The sequence below is a fragment of the Scophthalmus maximus genome, chromosome 14, assembly GCF_022379125.1.
Source record: "Scophthalmus maximus strain ysfricsl-2021 chromosome 14, ASM2237912v1, whole genome shotgun sequence".
NCBI classification, from domain to species: domain Eukaryota; kingdom Metazoa; phylum Chordata; class Actinopteri; order Pleuronectiformes; family Scophthalmidae; genus Scophthalmus; species Scophthalmus maximus.
The window spans coordinates 7,805,398-7,823,323 of NC_061528.1; the positions used below are offsets into that span (position 1 = coordinate 7,805,398).

At 43.0% G+C, this 17,926-nt stretch overlaps 2 protein-coding genes across 3 annotated transcripts; one reads left to right on the forward strand and one right to left on the reverse strand.

Moving 5' to 3' along the window:
• Positions 1 to 39: 39 nt before the first annotated feature.
• On the forward strand, positions 40 to 16,958 carry rpgra (retinitis pigmentosa GTPase regulator a). 2 transcript variants are annotated; one of them, XM_035603732.2, is made up of 16 exons: positions 40 to 199; positions 1,509 to 1,648; positions 4,225 to 4,351; positions 4,963 to 5,042; positions 5,779 to 5,904; positions 6,053 to 6,145; positions 6,474 to 6,536; positions 6,642 to 6,803; positions 6,890 to 7,039; positions 7,601 to 7,759; positions 7,895 to 8,050; positions 8,236 to 8,360; positions 8,570 to 8,776; positions 9,398 to 9,887; positions 10,031 to 10,110; positions 12,162 to 16,958. In XM_035603732.2, exons 4-16 carry the CDS (start codon positions 5,012 to 5,014, stop codon positions 15,738 to 15,740), a joined length of 5,421 nt encoding a protein of 1,806 aa, XP_035459625.2. In that variant the 5' UTR covers positions 40 to 199; positions 1,509 to 1,648; positions 4,225 to 4,351; positions 4,963 to 5,011; the 3' UTR covers positions 15,741 to 16,958. The 2 variants fall into 2 exon arrangements, with proteins under 2 accessions (XP_035459625.2, XP_035459626.2); XM_035603733.2 differs by lacking the exons at positions 40 to 199; positions 1,509 to 1,648 and adding an exon at positions 2,132 to 2,392.
• otc (ornithine transcarbamylase) lies at positions 636 to 4,267 on the reverse strand. Its single transcript, XM_035603745.2, has 10 exons — positions 4,047 to 4,267; positions 3,783 to 3,921; positions 3,590 to 3,671; positions 3,152 to 3,239; positions 2,649 to 2,802; positions 2,453 to 2,575; positions 2,200 to 2,253; positions 1,968 to 2,117; positions 1,483 to 1,620; positions 636 to 1,357 (listed from the first exon to the last, which is right to left on the reverse strand). Exons 1-10 carry the CDS (start codon positions 4,130 to 4,132, stop codon positions 1,298 to 1,300), a joined length of 1,074 nt encoding a protein of 357 aa, XP_035459638.1. The 5' UTR covers positions 4,133 to 4,267; the 3' UTR covers positions 636 to 1,297.
• Positions 16,959 to 17,926: the final 968 nt, after the last annotated feature.

Genomic DNA, 17,926 nt, shown 5'->3' on the forward strand with positions numbered 1-17,926 from the left:
GTCATGTTGGAGCCGGATCAGAAGCGGCCAGCTGCGGGCTGCAATGGCGATGGCGTCCTCCTCCTCCTCCTCCTCCTCCTCCTCCTCTTCGTCGTCCTCCTCCCACCTCTGCTCCTCCAGCCTGTGGGTGGTCGCCGGGCAGGGCTGCCTTGTGTTCACGTCGGCCCCGTGGCAGTCATTTGGCGTGTATCTTATTATGGTAAGTAGAACATGTAATGTGTGTGTTTTTCCCCCCCGATTATTATGACACTGGATGCGCCGAAAAAACTTTTTTAAAAGTTCGTTTTATCCACCATCATGCTCAGGAAAACTGACTGAATATACACATTATGTATCGTTTTGTCTGCGTTTCCTTTAGTGACAAAGCGGTTTGGTATTTGTGAATGAAGCATCGTCGTTAATCCGGCCGGACCACCCACGTGCATCAAAAGCTTCCCGCACAAACTCGTCATCTTCCGTTGTCCAATGAGAACCAGCAGGGCAGTGCCGATTCCGTCCGTGCGGCGGCGCTGTTTGCCTTCATGATATATGATGAATAATGTTGGAGACAGAATCTATCTGTTGACAACTTGACAGATTAAGACAGATTATATTGGTCCTTAATATACATTAAAAAAAACATGCAAAGTGAGATATTCATTTAAAAACACAATGTTTATTTGCCTCAAGATATTTACAATACCTGTGTGAAGTGTGAACATGTTTTATTATTGGCAACAGTTCCTTTTTGTTTGTTTTTTTTACAGTTTACAGTCAACAGAAACACAACATCAGGGAGGAGGGAGTGGGGGGCTAGGTGGTTGCCAAAATACTCTTAACTGTATGTATCATTACATGTGATCCAAACTGCTGCTGCTGTGGATTACCTTTCACAAGCCAAATGTTGATTTCTTAGGTACTGATTCAAAAGAAAGAATTCTCTAACAATGGAAATTAGTCTGCTGTTACATAAAATGTAAAATATAAAAAACAGTGGCACAGGTATGATCCGCTTGGGCTGAGTTGCTTATGGAAGAAAAGTCAAGACAAAGTTAAAGTCGCTCATCTTTTCCTTTTCAGAAACACACATCTAACTGTAAACCTCATGCTTTCCCCGATCCTTGCTCTCAATCACAGCAAATGTAGAATGTAAACTGAAAACTTAGCACAGTAACAGTCTTCCAATGAACAAACAGCGAGATGAGGCAAACCATGCCACCTGGGCCCTAAATCAAAAAGTTAATTGAGCGGTGTAAACACAAATAGTTTGGAGTAATCCATCTCTTCATGTGGTGGTGCTGTAAATGAGCACCTGACATTAAAACTTTGGCGTGGGGGTCTGTGGAGTGTAGTCAGTCATAAGAGACACCATCAGACCCTGAAAAGAGAGGCGAGACATGCTCATTAATACCCTGTTCATGAAGGAGGCCAAAGACTGTTCTGACGGGGTCAAATGTAACTTAATCATGTGTCCTGTAATACAGTAACAGTTTTTCATCTCACCATGATTGTCCACTTCCTATTTTCAGCCTCAGGGAAAACGAGGGAGCGGGAGGAGTAGAATACCTCATCGTCCACCTCCTCCATTTTACGGGGCAGACAATGAAGGAAGGTCCAGTCGGGTTTAGCCACACTTCCCGTCTGAAATGAACCAGAGTCAAATACGAACGTAAGTGGAAACGCTTGGTGGCATAACACAAGGGGGAAAAAAGATGAAACAATGTACAATCCCTGTACAGGTTCTATGCAATCATTTGGTCATTTCACTGACTTAAAAATGGCTCAGAATCTATTTTACTCATGAACGGTTTCAGAAATACATTTTTTTTTATTGACCAAAATTGTCACTGTGCATTTATGCTGATCATGATTAAGATAAGAACAGGGGTTTTCTGTGGACTGATTATGACATAGTGTGTGTACAGCTGTCATAAGTCACGTCGTAAATGTTGGATACTGCGTTTGGCACTAATTAGGTCCTTCTTTACCTTCATTGTAATCTGGTAACCGTGAAAGTCTCTGAGCCTCTTTTTCTTCTCTTCCTCCTGTCCCATGCTGACCCAGGTGTCGGTGACCAAAACATTGCTGCCGTGGGCGGCCTCCATTGGGTCAGAGGTCAGAAGGAGCTGGGTCCCATGCTGGGAGGAAATGAAGAGTCATACTTGTTTAAAATGAGTTCTTTGACCTCAGGAGCGTTAAGACACCTGAAGAGGAGCTCACCTCTTTGGAGAGTTTCTGTGCTTCCTGAATAACACTCTTCTCTGGCTCATACCCCTGTTAATGAAAATACAGCTGTAGCTTAGTTTTTGGGTTCGGAAAACTGACGTACATTACAATATAGAACAAACGAGGTTCCCTCTCATTTGACTGCAGAGACATTAACTGCATGCATCTACAAAACAATCAAAAAAAGGTACGTGGATCAAAAGAGAAGACCAATGTGTGTGATGGTGTAAAAAAAAAAGGAGCAAACCTTTGGTGTAGCAATCTTAAGATGAACTCCCAATTTGGCTGCGGTCATCATGAAGGAGTGGAGGACGTTGTTGCCGTCTCCAATCCAGCTCACTGTTAATCCACTGAGGGAGCCATAATGCTCCTGGAAGATAGGAGACACTATGTCATTGTCATTTACTGGAGGAAAAGTCAAGTAAATCGAAGCGTTGCAATACCTGTAAAGTGAGGAAGTCGGCCAGAATCTGGATCGGGTGGTAGAGGTCAGACAGACCGTTGATGATGGGGACGGAGGCCGCCTCATCCAGCTCCTCTAGCGTAGAGTGGCTGTACACTCGTGCCAAGACGATATCACAGAATCCTGACAGAACCCTGAGGATGAAGTTCAAACATTACAGTGTACCCACAAGACCGTGGTTTTGGACTGGATCAGATCCGGCCTGGAAACACTGTTACTTTCCCAAAACAAGAAGACTGTTTCAAACCTGATGTGGTAGAGAGGGATGGAAGACAAAAGAATACAATTTCTTTGGACAAACAAAGATGCTTAAGAGGGATTTTATGTACACTAGTTACATAGATGGATACTTTATTGATTCTGAGGGAAATTTTGGATTGACGCTGCAGCATCCCTGCATGGGGACAACATATATAAATTAGCAGTCCAATTTTTTTCTTTCTTCCATATTCCTGTAAGTGAAATCCTAATTATGGGACTCACCTCGCTGTGTCTCTGCAGCTCTCATTCACTCCCAGGTGGATGTCCTGAGAGGTGAGGAAGCAGGGGTGTCCACCCAGCAGAGCAAAACCTGCAATTGTGATGGTCAGGCAACTTTATTTCCCCTAAAAACCAACGAGTGCTTAGAAAATGCATGGGTCTGTGTGTCGTCTGTGTGCGTGCTGCACAGCGGCAGAGGGTTTTGTTCCGAGGATGCACTGATGCACTTTCAGCAGTTCTTTTGTGTCCACACAACAATGACTTTGAGGACTGATGTCCAGCAAACAGTGTGAGGACACATTTTTATAAGAGTGTGTTCTCATCATGTGAACCATTTCAAACTGACCAGTGCCTTTATAAATGTTGTGACCCACCTCCACTATCATTCATGTGAAAGTCTAACAAACCGGAGTAGACTTTTGTATCCAGGACAACTGTCACCTGTTTCTGTGGACATTCTTGTTCTGGTGCTCCTCTTCTCAAATATCATCGCAATGGACTTTCCTTGCAGAAGAGGGAGATACTGAAATAGAAATGATATTACGTGTCCTTAACTGACCCACCGAGTAAGACTAAGAGACACTCGACAAAGTGATATTGAAGTTGGTATTGGACAGCTACAGTGACACTGTACCTGCTTTTCCTGCTTGATCCGGTGTTTTAGATCCGCGGACACCCACAACAGCCTCTTGATCTCGTCTGAGCTGAAATCTTTCAATGTGAGACAACTGCGACCCTTTAAACCCACCGAGCCGAGCGAAGCGGCTCCGGCGCTGCACAAACCAACACACGGAGGCGTGATGCACGAAACATCTCCCGCATTATAAATCCTTTCAAACTTCACAATCAGTGTGCAAACTTTAAAAAATAAAAAGTACCGTTATTCGCAGTGTCTTACCTGAACGCTCGCGCCGAACGGGAGTGTAAAGTTTTCAGACATTTGAAAACTGGGCTGTTGCCAGATAATAGTTTAGCAGAAAGCATCGTTCAAATATATAAATCAAATGGAAGAGTTTGTGTTGAGTTAGTATTTCATAAAGATTTAGAGAAACTAAACTTTGATTCACTGCCTCTAGGCCACACGCAGCCAGAGCCTCCAGCCAACCGACAGCGTGGCAGCAGCTGACGTCAGTGCGTGACGCAGAGGGGAGGCGGGGCCTCGCCCAGCAACATTTATAATATCACTGCTTCAATTCACCTGAGGTATTGTAAAGAGTATACTCTGTCTATATATAAAGTATGTTACTATACATATAGGTTGGGGTAAATGAATGTGTTCAATACATTGTTTATTTCTTTTATTTGAAGTTTCCAGTCACATTTTGGTTACCATAACTACTAAGTGGTTTGGTTTCTCAACTGACAGAAAACTGAATTGACAATTGACTTAAAATAATTACCCAAACATAGGTAAGTTTACTTTTACTAGTCCCTCTAGTCAGGGGTTTTTCAAGGAAGTGTGGGGGCCCCAGGTGAAAAGGACCAGGGGGGGCTCTATGTTGGACTGGGGGCCACATTAGGAGGTTTCCGACAGAGACTGTATTTAAAAATTGCCTTTTTTTCTGTAATCTGTTCGTCGCTGTTGTTACTTTACCTTATAAATCCTATTAACATCTTATTGCAAGTCAAGTTTCCTTTTGAAACGCATAAGTAATGCAAGTCAGATATGAAACATCTCTTTTAAACTATAATGCAGCACAGAGTAGTGAATGTTTGAGCCATCACTTCTTCCATGGTTAAAACAAGGACGAGCTTATAGCGTCTCCTTCCTCCTGTCCTGCCCCAGCTTGACCTCTCCTCTGCTTGATCTGCAGGTCCACGCATCGGGTCTACACCTGAGATGTGAGCTGGACAGCGGCGGAGATGACGGGACAGACCGAGGTGGACATACCCGGTGAGATCACTTTCTACACATACAGTCTCTATATCTCAGTGTATGGTCCCATTTACCTTCCCTCTCTGCTGATGGAACGTGTGTGTGTGTTTGTGTATTGTAAACCTGTTGCTATTTCTGTCAGGCTGCCTCTTAAATCGCCTGAGATGTGACAGCAGGCTGTGCTTGGATTTAGCCGGTGTTAAGTGAGAGAGCAGTCAGTCTAGTCAGTGCTGACTTCAAGTCCTGTGTGGTGTATTAGTCCTGTGACGACTGTCTGGAAATGATGAACATCACACACACGCACACACACACACACACACACACAATGATTGTGCATTACATATTTACTTGTTCCTATTATGTCTTTTTAACTAATTTTCTCACTTTCTTTATTTGTTAATACACATTTAATTTGTTTTATGTTATTCACATTAGTCTTGGTCTTTTATTACTGACTTAAATACTATACTTTTGCTACTGTGAAGATAAGATATGATGAGATGATATGAGATGCAATATTATTGTCTCGAAGGAAGTTTGTCTTGGACACACACACAGTATCTGCTTTTAAAAAAACAGTAACATTTTTAAACCGGCTCAGCATATTCACACTTAAAGTACACATACTGTAATCAATAATATTGCAGTAGGGGTATAGGTGGCCTGACCATTACCAGGAGCTTCCCTGCAAAGGTTTTCAACATGATTCTACTTGTATAGTTTTTGTGACATTAAAACCTTTTTGATCTTGAAGAAACAGGAGCCATCTTCACATTTGGACGGAGCAGCTTTGCAGACAACATGCCCAGTAAATTCTGGTTGAAGAACGACCATCCGGTGCATATATCCTGTGGCGGGGAGCACACTGCTGTCATCACAGGTGCACATAATCAAGACATATATATATATTTTTTTATTATTTTTATTTATTTATTTTTTAATAATGAATACCATGTTCACAAATGGGTCAAGCGGAATTTTTCTGCAGTCAAGTGTGTCAAACGTTCATGTCTCTGATGATTGTGCAGAAAATGGGAGGGTGCTCATGTTCGGTGGTAACACCTGGGGCCAACTGGGCCTGGGATTTAAGCCTGCCACCAGGAAACCTGCCTCCGTGAAAGGTAAGTTGTTTTACATCAGTGCTGTAATATTTTCCTGATTCATTCCTTAATTGTCTGGTCAGATCAGAGGTAATACTGAAAATCCCCAAGCTGACATCTCCAAATCACTTAAACGAAACAAAAAAAAACCAACGATGTTCAGTTTACTTTCACCTAACACAAAGATAAACGGCAAAATGTCACAACTGACATGTTGAAATCAAATATTGTTTGGTATCCTCAGAAAAAAGGACTGAAACAAATAATCAATATGTTTTCTGTTTATTTTTGTCAACTGACTAATAAATTAATTGACCAATCATCATCTTTTTGTGTATTTCCTTTCTAGCCTTAAAGTCTGAGGTGATGAAGCTTGTAGCTTGTGGGAGAGATCACACAATTGTCTGCACATGTAAGATAATGAATGAAGAGTTTTATGTAATATGTTTGTATGGACACAGAACAGTGGTGTCCAGCGGGTTGCGCGTGTATTGAACCAGATTTTGTGTGTTTTCAGGGCAGGGTGGTGTGTACGGTGCAGGCAGTAACCAGGAGGGGCAGCTCGGTTTGGGCCACAACAACAGCAACACTGCATCCTTTCACCTGCTGCGTCCATTCTGTGACCATTCACCAATCCGATTGCTCTCCGCAGGGTGCAACACCTCCGCTGCCTTAACAGGTGGAAAAAAACAGTCACAGGAAATAATATGATGTGTCTTTGCATTACACCGTCCAGACGGCGCGTGTGTTTCTGTGTGCTGGCAGAGGACGGGAGGCTGTTCATGTGGGGAGACAACTCCGTGGGTCAGATCGGTTTAGGGGACGAGGGATTGGCGGCAGAACCCAGAGAGGTGAATGTTGGAGAAGCAGTGATTTGGGTCTCCTGCGGGTACCACCACTCAGCGTTTGTCACAGGTAAAACACAGTTCAACAACAACTAAGCTAAGACATGACAAGTTTATTTTCATAAATATAGTTACACTCTGACATGTTCCTGTATCTGTATTAAATGCCTTATGCTGTTAGGTATTGCTTCCCAACCCTTCAAATCTTTTTAAGATTGTTATTTGTGTATTTCTAGATTTTTCAGTGAATTATTTACATGCAACCTTTTAAATCTTACTTTTAAATGGCCTTATTCTGTCTTATGATCATGTTAAAGCCTAATGTTATTATTATATTAAAGTATTTATGTCTTACATCTTTTTCATTTATCTTCTGTCTTTTTTCTGTCTTTTGCACAGATTCTGTTTCTATTATTGCTTTCTAATCCTTTTTCCATGTTTTGATTAAGGACTTTGGCTCAACTGCTGTTTTTAATGTGCTGCATAAATCCGTTTGACTTGACATGACTAAAGTATTTATAATAGAATTGAATAAGTCCTATTCCTGTTTGGAGTGCTCCCAAATGACCACTTAACGTTCAGATACCTTTAACATGATCCACTGCGCTGAGAATATTGTGTTGGCTTTTAGTGGATGGAGGCCTCTACACATTTGGTGAGAGCGCAAATGGACGACTTGGTCTCCAGGTGGAGCAGCTCGCCGATCACAGAGTCCCCCAGCGAGTGAGAGGGATTCTGGGTCGTGTCATCCAGGTGTCCTGTGGAGGGGAGCACACTGCCGTACTCACAGGTAGATTATGAAACCTTTGTTGAAGAAACAGACATCATCACTCTATAACTCTTACACACTTCTACTTTTTTCCCTAATTTTTAACACCTCTGGTGTTAACCAGTCTGTTTGTCTGTGTCTGTTTTGCTGGTCCAGAGGAGAACGTGTACACGTTCGGCAGGGGTCAGTACGGTCAGCTGGGCCAGGGAACTTTTCTGTTTGAGGTTGATTTGCCAAAACCACTGGAGCACTTTCCTAACTGCAGCATCAGACACATCGCCTGTGGAGAAAACCACACTGCTTTGATCACACGTAAGCTCTCTCTGGTCATCATGACGGCATTTAAAAAACAGCAAAGCCCCGTTCACCTCTTTGGTTGTCCATGCATGTTTTGCATACTGTAAATATCAAACGCACCAAATGGTCATGGAAGGAATGTGTCTTTTCTTTAAATACAATCTTTAAACCTTATTTAATGTTCTTTTCCTCCTCCGCAGACACTGGACTGCTCTACACTTTTGGCGATGGTCGTCATGGAAAACTGGGGCTAGCGGAGGAGAACTTCACCAACCAGTTCAGCCCGACTCTCTGCACACGTTTTCTCAAGTACAATGTTCAGTCAGTAAGTGGATTGTTTCATCACTAGCTCCACCTGTGTGCATTTTATATGTCTTTTAGCAAAATTATAAATACCCAAACTCTGTGGCTTGAACTCTTGTAAAAGTGCAGTCCAGCCACCAACTGGTATATCCTGCATGTCTGAAAGTAAATAAGTATAGGTGGATGAAAGAACAGATTAGAGGACGCCAATAAACATTTTTGTACATTTAGGTGTCCTGCGGTCATAACCACATGCTGGTACTGGCTGCACCGAGACCACCAGAGAGCCAGGGAGTGGTGCCAGAGAAGGATATCACAATCAGTGACGACTTTCTGGAGTCGAGTTACACAGCAACGCTCCTGCTTGACACTTTGACTGATCCAACTACACTACTCCCACTCTCGGCCTTCGCTGCTCGAGCCCGCCACAGAGAAAAAGTGAGAACCTACACCTTCATCCTCGTCTCACAAACATAACCAGGTTTTCACAAGAAAAATAAGAAGGAAAAATAAATTGGGGAATCACTATTTTGATATTCTCAACAACCGCTTATCAGTTTGACTTCAATCTTTGCAGGTGTATATTGCTGAAGACCCAAGGGAGGGCAGTGAGAGGTTGTGGAGAAAAATTTCAGGATTAAATGTACAAGCTGATTCAATTTAGGCTACTTATCTGTGTCCAGGTCACTTTAATTGAATTCATTATATCTGGGAATCATTGTTTTATGCTGCTCGGAAGTTCTGAAAAAATAAGAATAAATAATTCTCGGCCTCATTGTCCCTACTGGTTTCTCATTATACATTTATTCTGACATGATCATTAAACAGTCATTTAACTGTGTTAACTTTAACTGGGTAAACTTTGCACAAATCCTGCAAAAGTTTGTCTTAGCTTCAGATAATTGCAATCATTGTTTAACTCCAGGAGGGGGCAGTGTTGTACCAACACGTGGCTCTGCTGTAGTGCCACTTGCTAACTGGCTGGGGGAGCTCCATAGATGTGATTTAAACCTTTTTACTCAGTAATGTTTTTTTGCTGTTCCCCCTCTTGTCTTTCAGGAAAGCTCTGTGGAGCTGTTTGGGGAGATGTTTCAGAACCTCCCACGTTTAACTTCTGGCTTCCTCAACTCCTCCTGGAAAAAGTCCAGAAACGTCTTAACCCCCAAAACACTTCCACAGGACATCACCACACCTTCATCATCTCCCAGACCCCTATCAGACATAACCCTTAGCCCACCGTTCTCGCTCGGATCTCTGTCCAAACCCTCTCGGAGTCCAGCGCAGTCCTCCAAGCCATCAAGCCCACATTCTCAATCATCAAATCAGAATAAATCTTCCAGAAGCACCTCCTCGAAGTCTAAATCCAAAGAGTTTCACTCTTCCTTACTGTCACCTAAGTCAATGACTAAACGTAACTCTGACATCCTAGTATCCACAAAGATTGCAAGTGCTAAAAAGGCCTTAAATAACAAAATGTCATATCCACCTAAAGAACAATATACCACTACACATCTCAGAGAGAGAGAGCGTCTTGTTTCGTCACAAACAGGTATATTAAATCTAATTTTAACAGTGCCAAGTTGTAGCCAGTGCTGAACTTAAGATTTATCGTGTACATCTATGTAAATCCATGAGAAATCCATATATATTGTTGTTTACTGCAGTCTAACCAACTCTGGTCAACTCTTTCAGAAGAAGAAACCGTTCAGAGACAAGTGATCATTGAAGATGTTGAGGAGGGAGGATTCCACTCTGACTTTTTGCCCAATACGGTGAGAGAACCTGTTTTTTTTTTTTTCAAAAGTTCTTTCTGAAATGATATGACTTCGATAGAGAAGAGAAATACACAACAGTGTGTTGCTCATAGAACAACCAGAGTCAGCTGGCTGATATTTTCCTCCGTAGGCCTCTTGGTTGTGGTCTAGATTATGTGCACTCCAGGGCAGGAAGCAGCAACTTTGAACACTCGCTGACTTTTCCAGGAAATGTGCCTAGCTCAGCATACATGCTGCATGTGTGTGTGTGTGTGTGTGTGTGTGTGTGCTCGTCTCTCAATTTTTCACACTCATTAGGTTTTTCCAAGAATGTCTCTAACGTCTCTAATGAATCTCCTAAAAGCAGAGTGAGATATTTAGACACACACACACACACACACACAAACACACACTGGTTTGGAAAAGTTGGTTGGAGTTTTGCCACATCTCATCAGTGTTTCCACTGCCAGGGATGAAGCAAGCTGTGAAGGAGTCTCCTGCGTCGTAGTGTGTCATAGTGCACCATGTGGTTCTCATAGTAACCCGTTCCTGTCCTGGTTGTAGTGTTTAAAGACACAGAGGTATTATTAACAAAAAAGTACTCAAAGTATCAAAAGTAATAGTACTCATTATAGAAATAGTGACTTCCTTGATGGTATTTTGTTTCATTTTATATATCCCATATATAATTGAGTCCTGCAAATCTCACCTTTTCAAACCCAACATAGCAGATTCTTTTTGCCACTTGGGTGCACTGGAAACAAGTGATTAATTACATTTCATGCTGAAATGACAGATTTATGAACAAACAGGTCAGCACTTATGAACAACATAATCATCATCATCACATTCATACTCTTTTAGCTCAGTATTTTCACTACTACTTCAGATACTGAGAGAAATGTGATTATTAAATTGTTAAATGCTCCGCTAGCTTCACTACCTAGTGTCTCACTGCACCTTCCTGCTGTTTGGTGCTCTGCAGGTTTTGTAGAGGGGGCTTACAGAGATTTTTCACTGGCAACAGCTTCCTGCTGTGGCTGAGATAAAAATGTCCCCCCATTTGTTTCATATGAACATTAACCGAAGCTCTTGACCTGTATTTGCATGAGTTGGAGCGTTGCACTGCTGCCGCAGGATTGGCTGATTAGATAATTGCATGAATTAGCAATATTGAATAAAGATACTTTAATCTGAATGATTGCCACGTCTATTGAACCGTCAGAGCCATGAGAATCGACGGACAGCCTCCAAATCCCTGTCAACAACGCCATTCGCTAACTCTGAGGGGGCGAATCCACTGTGAGGAATTTGATTATGTAGAAACACCAGCCTGGTAACAAACAGCGCCAAAACAGGCCATTTAAAAACCAAACTAAGTGACAAGAAGCCTTTGTGCTAGCTAGCAGAAGTGGATTTATGGATCAAAGCACAAGTTATCGTGACAAAACATCAAAGGTTAGACAATTAATGGATGTCTCTGTTTGATACAGACTGTCTTTTGCTCTTCTTTGGCTGCTCGTTCAATGACGGTTGGATCTGTGGAGTCTGGGCTTTGCTATGATATGTAGCTTGTGGTGTGAGCATGACATATCACAACCTTCATAAATGGACAGAATAAATATAGACGTACAAAGGATAATTATACCAAAGAACATTTATGTGTTATTTAACATCTAAACACCTTATGGTGCTGGGACTGATTCAATAACACATCACTGACCCCAAATCTACCACCATCTGTTTATCTCCAGTTCAAATGGAAAGAAATAGGGATTCCTCTTCCTTTCCCCACCATCACCATGGTTTCCTCCCATCTGCGGTTAACCCTGATGACAGATTAGTTGATGACTGATTTGTTATGTGTGCCCACCATCCATTACATCCACAACATATATAAGATGTACTGCCTTGTGAATTCTGGCAGTAAAATGCAATAAGAACATCTGCAGTCACATTGCAGGCCTGTTGCTGTGCTTGTGTTTTTAAAGTGTATGACCATTTTCAGCCTCTTTTGTCTTTGATTTTAAACTTTACTAAATCCAAATTTTTTCTTTGATTTATTTCAGGAAACAAAAAAGGCCCGAACTCTTAGAAGAACTACAAAAGAGGCTGAGGCGTTTGCTGAACAGCTTCAGCCCAAAGGGAAAAAATACCTAAATTCTCCCAAAGCCTTCCCTACCGAGTTCCTGAAAGGCTCTACCTCTTTAAAGAAAGAAGTGTCTGCAGTTAAGACCACAGATAAAAAGCACAAAGTCACATCCAAAGGGAAAGAGAACATTACCAAAAGGTTCAGTAAAATCAAAAATCCAGAAGACAGACAAAGTCAAAAGGAGCTCTCTCTCTTTGAATCACCAAAACCTAATATGAGCAAACAGTCAGAGTTGAGCCCCAAAATTCCACAATCTATTCAAAAGACACCAGCTAAAGCACGTCAGAGAGTCGCTGAAGTGAAGGAGGGTGCCAAGAGAAGTAGTAATTTGCAAGAATTTCATATAAACCAAGAGGATGTGAAAGACAGGACTTTAAATAAAGACTTGATAGGCACACCAAAATCATCAGCATCATCATCTTCTGTTATCAAGGTCACAAAAGGAAACGGAACAACCAGCGTGTCCGTCCAAAGTGGAAGTTCCACTCCGACAGAAAAAGCTGCAGAGGAAGACATCAAACCAATCCAGATAAAACAAAGAGACGTCAAATCAATTCCAGCAAAAGATTGGTACAAGGTCACATCTGCACCGGGGATATTTCAAAGTAAATCACAATGTGCATCTGTGAAAAAGGAAACTACAACTGTCACCTCCGCTGCTCCGGCTGAGCCTGAGGACTCACTAAGTTTGGTATCTACACCTGTGAAACTCAAAGGGAAGCAACGGCAGATCGAAGATCAAAGGAAACATGCAGAAAATACTCCAGTTAAAACTAGAGGCAACTCTGTCAAGAACACAGATCGAAAAATCACAGTTAAACCTGCTGATGAACAGAAGTTACCTGGTGACGGTGATAGAGTAAAGGACAAAAAGAAAGCGAAGGAATCTGAGCTGAAGGCAAAGACAAAGCCAGCGCGGAAAGGAGAGGAAATCAAAGTTCAAGGTGAAGCAGATGCTAAAGATAACACGAGGAGTAATAAGACTGTATCTCCACAGCAGGATACACCTACTGCAGTGGCGAGTAACCCCATGTCTTCAAAAAGCCCTGAGGTTTCAGTCAGCGAAGCCAAATCCCTACACGGCTCCGAAGCTGCTGATAGGCATCTGCTTGTTTCACAGAGAGAAAATGAGGAAACCCTGAGTCTCACTGAGGATAAACCTAGGTGGGCACAAATTCTCAGTAACACAGCCTCTCTTCTTCCAGCTGTTGGGATAGCAGGTGCGGCTGCAGGCGTCCTCAGCGAGGCGGTGACAAGTGTACAGGGTTTGCAGGCCGCGGACAGTGACACAGCTACTTCTCCATCATCCAAAGGACGCAATCAAGCGAAGCAGTTCACAAAGCAAAGTGCGATTATGCAGCCGTCCTTCTCCTCGACATTGTCGCGTTTGTCGTCAGCCGAATCAATAAACCAAGAGGAGGAAATCACAACGACAGAGGATGGAGTCAGTGTCCAGTCAGAGACTGGGAATACGGTTCAAGAAGGGGAAAATGATGATACCACTCGAGATCTGTCGGAGCAGGAGGCGGTGAAAAGTGACAAGACCAAGCAGATGGAGGGTGCAGGCGTTTCACAAACAGAGGGGGAAAACAGGGGTGAAGACATGGACACCTCCCAGCAAGAACATGAAGAAGAAGAGGATGAAGATAAGAACACCTCCAAGGTCTCCAATGAAGAGGATGAGAATAATGAGGGAGAGGAAGGTGATACTGAAAATGAGGAGAAGAAGGAGGATGGGGAGGGAGAGAGTGGAAGTAGTGTGGAAGACGAAGAAGAAGAAGAGGGGGTTGGAGGTGGAAGTAGCAGTGACAATTCCGAGAGTATTTCTGGAGAGGATGAGGAAGAGCTAGATGAGTCTCTGGAAGAAGAAAGTGAGGAGAACCTAAGCTCCAGCAGTGAGGGAGAGGATGAGGGGAATGAGACGAAAAATGATACTACAGAACCTGAAGAGGAGGAAGAAGGAAAAGAAGAGGAGAGTGAGGAGAAAATAAGCTCCAGCAGTGAGGGAGAGGATGATGGGAGTGAGAAGAATGATACTACAGAACCTGAAGAGGAGGAAGAAGGAAAAGAAGAGGAGAGTGAGGAGAAAATAAGCTCCAGCAGTGAGGGAGAGGATGATGGGAGTGAGAAGAATGATACTACAGAACCTGAAGAGGAGGAAGAAGGAAAGGAAGAAGAAAGTAGTGAGGTGACAGGTGAAAGGGGGAGTGACTCTGAAACAGCCAAAGAGGAGGAGGAGGAGGGAAGTGAAGTTGAAGAGTCCAGTGACAAAGTGAGTCAAGAGGAAGAGGATGAAAGTGAGGTGATTGAGGACGAAGAAGAAGAAAATAGTGAAGAGTCAGGGAGTGAAAGTGGTAGCAAGAGTGAACAGTCAGAAGAAGATGAGGAGGACACAGAGGGAAGTGACACTGCAGAGTCAAGTGAAGAGGAGGAAGAAGAAGACAATGAGGGTGATGAAAATGAAGAAGACGGCGAGACCGAGGACCAAAAAGTTGATCAAGATTCCACTGAAAGCGAGGATGAGGAGAAAGACTCAGAGGATGAAGAAACTGATGAGAGTGAAGGAGAGGAAGTTGATGATGAGAAACAGGGTGAAGTGAGTGTTGATAATGAGGAGGAGGAAGAGCAAAATGAACAAAGTGATGAAGAGCGTGAGGAAGAAAAGTTGAAGGATGAGGGGGAAAGTGAGAAAGAGGGGGAGGAGGGGGAGGAGGAGGAAAAAGAGGAGGTTACAGTGGATGAAGAGGAAGAGGGTGAGGAAGAAGTTACAGAGGGGGAAGAGGAAGGTGAGGAGGAAAAAATAAAGAAGAAAGATGTGGAGGCTAATAAAAAAGCTATGGTAGACACTGAGGAAGAGGGGGAGGAGGGGGGTGAGGAAGAGGAAGACGAGGTGGATGAAGAAGAAGAGAATGAAACAAAGAGTAAACCACGAGCAGAGACAAGACTGAAACACGACAGACAAGAACAACAAACTGATTTAAAGAAAGATCAAGATTCTGAGGAAAAAGGGGGTGAGGAAGAGGATGAGAGTGAGGAAGATGCAAGTGAAGGGGGAGAAGAAGCGGGTGAGGAGGAAGCAGAGGAAGAGGAAGAAGCGGGTGAGGAGGAAGAGGAGAGTGAGGAGAAAGCAAAGGATGCAAAGGTCAAACATGGAAAAAAGCTGGCTCAGGGTGACCATGAGAGTGAGGAGGAGGAAGAAGAAGAGGGAGAGGAGGAGGAAGAAGAAGAAGAGGGAGATGAAGAGGAGGAAGAAGAGGGAGATGAAGAGGAAGAAGAAGAACTGGAAAAGGGTCGATCGACAACAACAAGAAAAGAGGACACGCAGAAGTTGCCTTCTAAAGCTGCTCCCCAAGACAGAAAAGAGAGGCCGCAGAGAGAAACACCCAAACCAGCACCGAGGACGAAGCAGAGAGCTGCAGCTGCAGGAGACGAGGAACCAGGCGAGAGCCAGCAGTTCTGGAACAACGTACTACCACAGTATCTGGACCTGCAATGAAGTTTCTCTCTCTCAGGTCAACTAGGTCAAGTGGAGTCAAAGTAATTTATGGCTGTTTCTTACCTTTTTTCGAGGGACTAAAAAGTGCCTGCGGACTTTTGTTTGCCTGAGGCTCCACCGTGTTCTGAAGACCGGAGGGTCTACAGCAAACAGGTGAGATTCACATCGTAACTGAGTCAACACCGGAAAGGAGACAAACACTAGCAAGAAGGTGTATTCAAAACGGCCGACGTGCTAGACTTGAAGTAAGGAAACTAAAATGAAACACTGGGGTACTCGACCAATCAGGCGTTTCCACAGCTGCAAGCCCCACCCCAAAGTTCCATGTACTTTCGTGAAGCACTTCCCCCGAGCAGAGGACTTTTTGGGAGGTATAAAGACTACCCTGGACACAATTAGGACTCTAGTCGCCTGTTTAGGATACGCACAGAGTTCCTGTAGTGAAAGCAACCAACCTGTGCATGTCTGGAATGCATCCTGAAGGGGAGTATAATACAAACATCTACGCATCCAATGGTATCTGCAGCCGTCCATGTACTCCTCCAGACTGGAGTATAACTGAGGCCCAACGTCTGCCCCAATATGCCGGCGCTTCCTTTTACACAGACATTGACTTGGCACAAAGGCGGAATAGCAATGAGCTGCCCTCATTCTGTGTTCCCACCTTATGTACTGAACAGCCAGGTGGACTTAAGGCAACATTTCAGCCTTGAACAGGCTGTGCAGTGTAGAATCTATATATAAGGTATATGAGATATAAGGTGAAACAGCTTCAAGGGTGCAGACAAGTCCAGTTCTCCTCAATTCAACTTTTCTTGGTGCCTGCATTTTTTCATTTTCCAAACTTGAATCCTCAACTGACGTCAGATTTCACAGAGCTCCGTTTGGAGACACAAAAGCATTTATACATAGTTTTTCTTCACATATTCAGTAGTACACTCCTAAAGACCCGTAAACAGACTTTGATGTGGAAAATCACCACACTTTAACCGACAACAACGGAGCACCATCATAGACATTACCTTTAATGAGAGTAGATAAAAGACACAAAACATAATTTAGAAAAATACATCTGGTCGAAGATAAAGAGAGTATTGAAAATGCTCAACAATCTTGATTGCAAGACTTCAATAATTCCCTCACTTGTGTAAATCATTGGATGTGTTTTCAAACCGTCTGTTGACTTTTTGATGCAAAAGTAAAAAGATAAAAGTCTTATTCATAAGGTGTTTTGTTTTATTCTTCAAGTTCTCATAATTGAGTTTGTATTCCTTGTTTCTGCCTGTTATGTATTGTTACAGTTAAATAATTATCAGTGTTTGAACTATAGCGGGCGACTGTTCATATTGTTCAAGCTGCACCAAAATCAGACCGCAATAATTACTGTACATGCTTTCTAAGTGCATATGTACTGTAGAGTAAAAAACATTTATTTCAAAGACTTAAAACCTTAAGAGATTCTCCAAAATTATACCCAGTGTAAACACCAACTACAGTTAAACACAGCATAACAAAACCTAGCAGAGAGACAGCCTTAATCCAAAACCATTGCCTGTACCACCACATCAAGGTGTCAGACCGATCCCCTCGGAGCCAGGTGAGCACTTAACTCTTTCTTCACCTGACCTGAGAGCGACATTGAGGCTGATGTAGGCCGAACCAACGTGTAATTACAGATCGTCCCGCACTCACCTCACCACACACCTCCCTTTCCTGTTTCCCGTCAGGACAAGAAACACTTCATCACCTTCATGTGTGGACTCGCCACCACACACACACACACTGATCGACTTCATGCTGGTGGAAGAGAATTTTAAACACTGATTAGTCTTTCAACAGCGCTGTACTTTCTCCTAGCTTTTCCCACTGTACATGTTTGTGTATACAGCACGCGTGCAGCTCTTATGAAACTCCAATAGTCAGCTATTGAAGACTGAATTGATCCACTTTGATTGAAAAAATACTCAGGCCTGATCCAACTTGATTTTCACATCATGAGCAAACAGAGAAACAACAACGTCTCCCTCTCTCCCCTTGTTCTCTGTCACTTCTACAAAGTCAGCTGTCGAAAGAAGGTCAAAAGGAAAGATTGATTGTCATAATCATGACACCTCTTTCAGTCCAGTCATCCTGAAGAAATGTTGATGTCGGCCATGTTCTCTTAAATGTGGATATACTCACGTGGG

Coding starts and splice junctions, on each gene's coding strand:
- otc (XM_035603745.2), bottom strand. CDS start 4,132: ATGCTTTCTGCTAAACTATTATCTGGCAACAGCCCAGTTTTCAAATGT. Junction 2,118..2,199: donor CACAGAAACTCTCCAAAGAG/GTGAGCTCCTCT, acceptor ATTTCCTCCCAG/CATGGGACCCAGCTCCTTCT. Junction 1,358..1,482: donor ATAGGAAGTGGACAATCATG/GTGAGATGAAAA, acceptor CTCTCTTTTCAG/GGTCTGATGGTGTCTCTTAT.
- rpgra (XM_035603732.2), top strand. CDS start 5,012: ATGACGGGACAGACCGAGGTGGACATACCCG. Junction 9,888..10,030: donor TCTTGTTTCGTCACAAACAG/GTATATTAAATC, acceptor CAACTCTTTCAG/AAGAAGAAACCGTTCAGAGA. Junction 10,111..12,161: donor CTGACTTTTTGCCCAATACG/GTGAGAGAACCT, acceptor GATTTATTTCAG/GAAACAAAAAAGGCCCGAAC.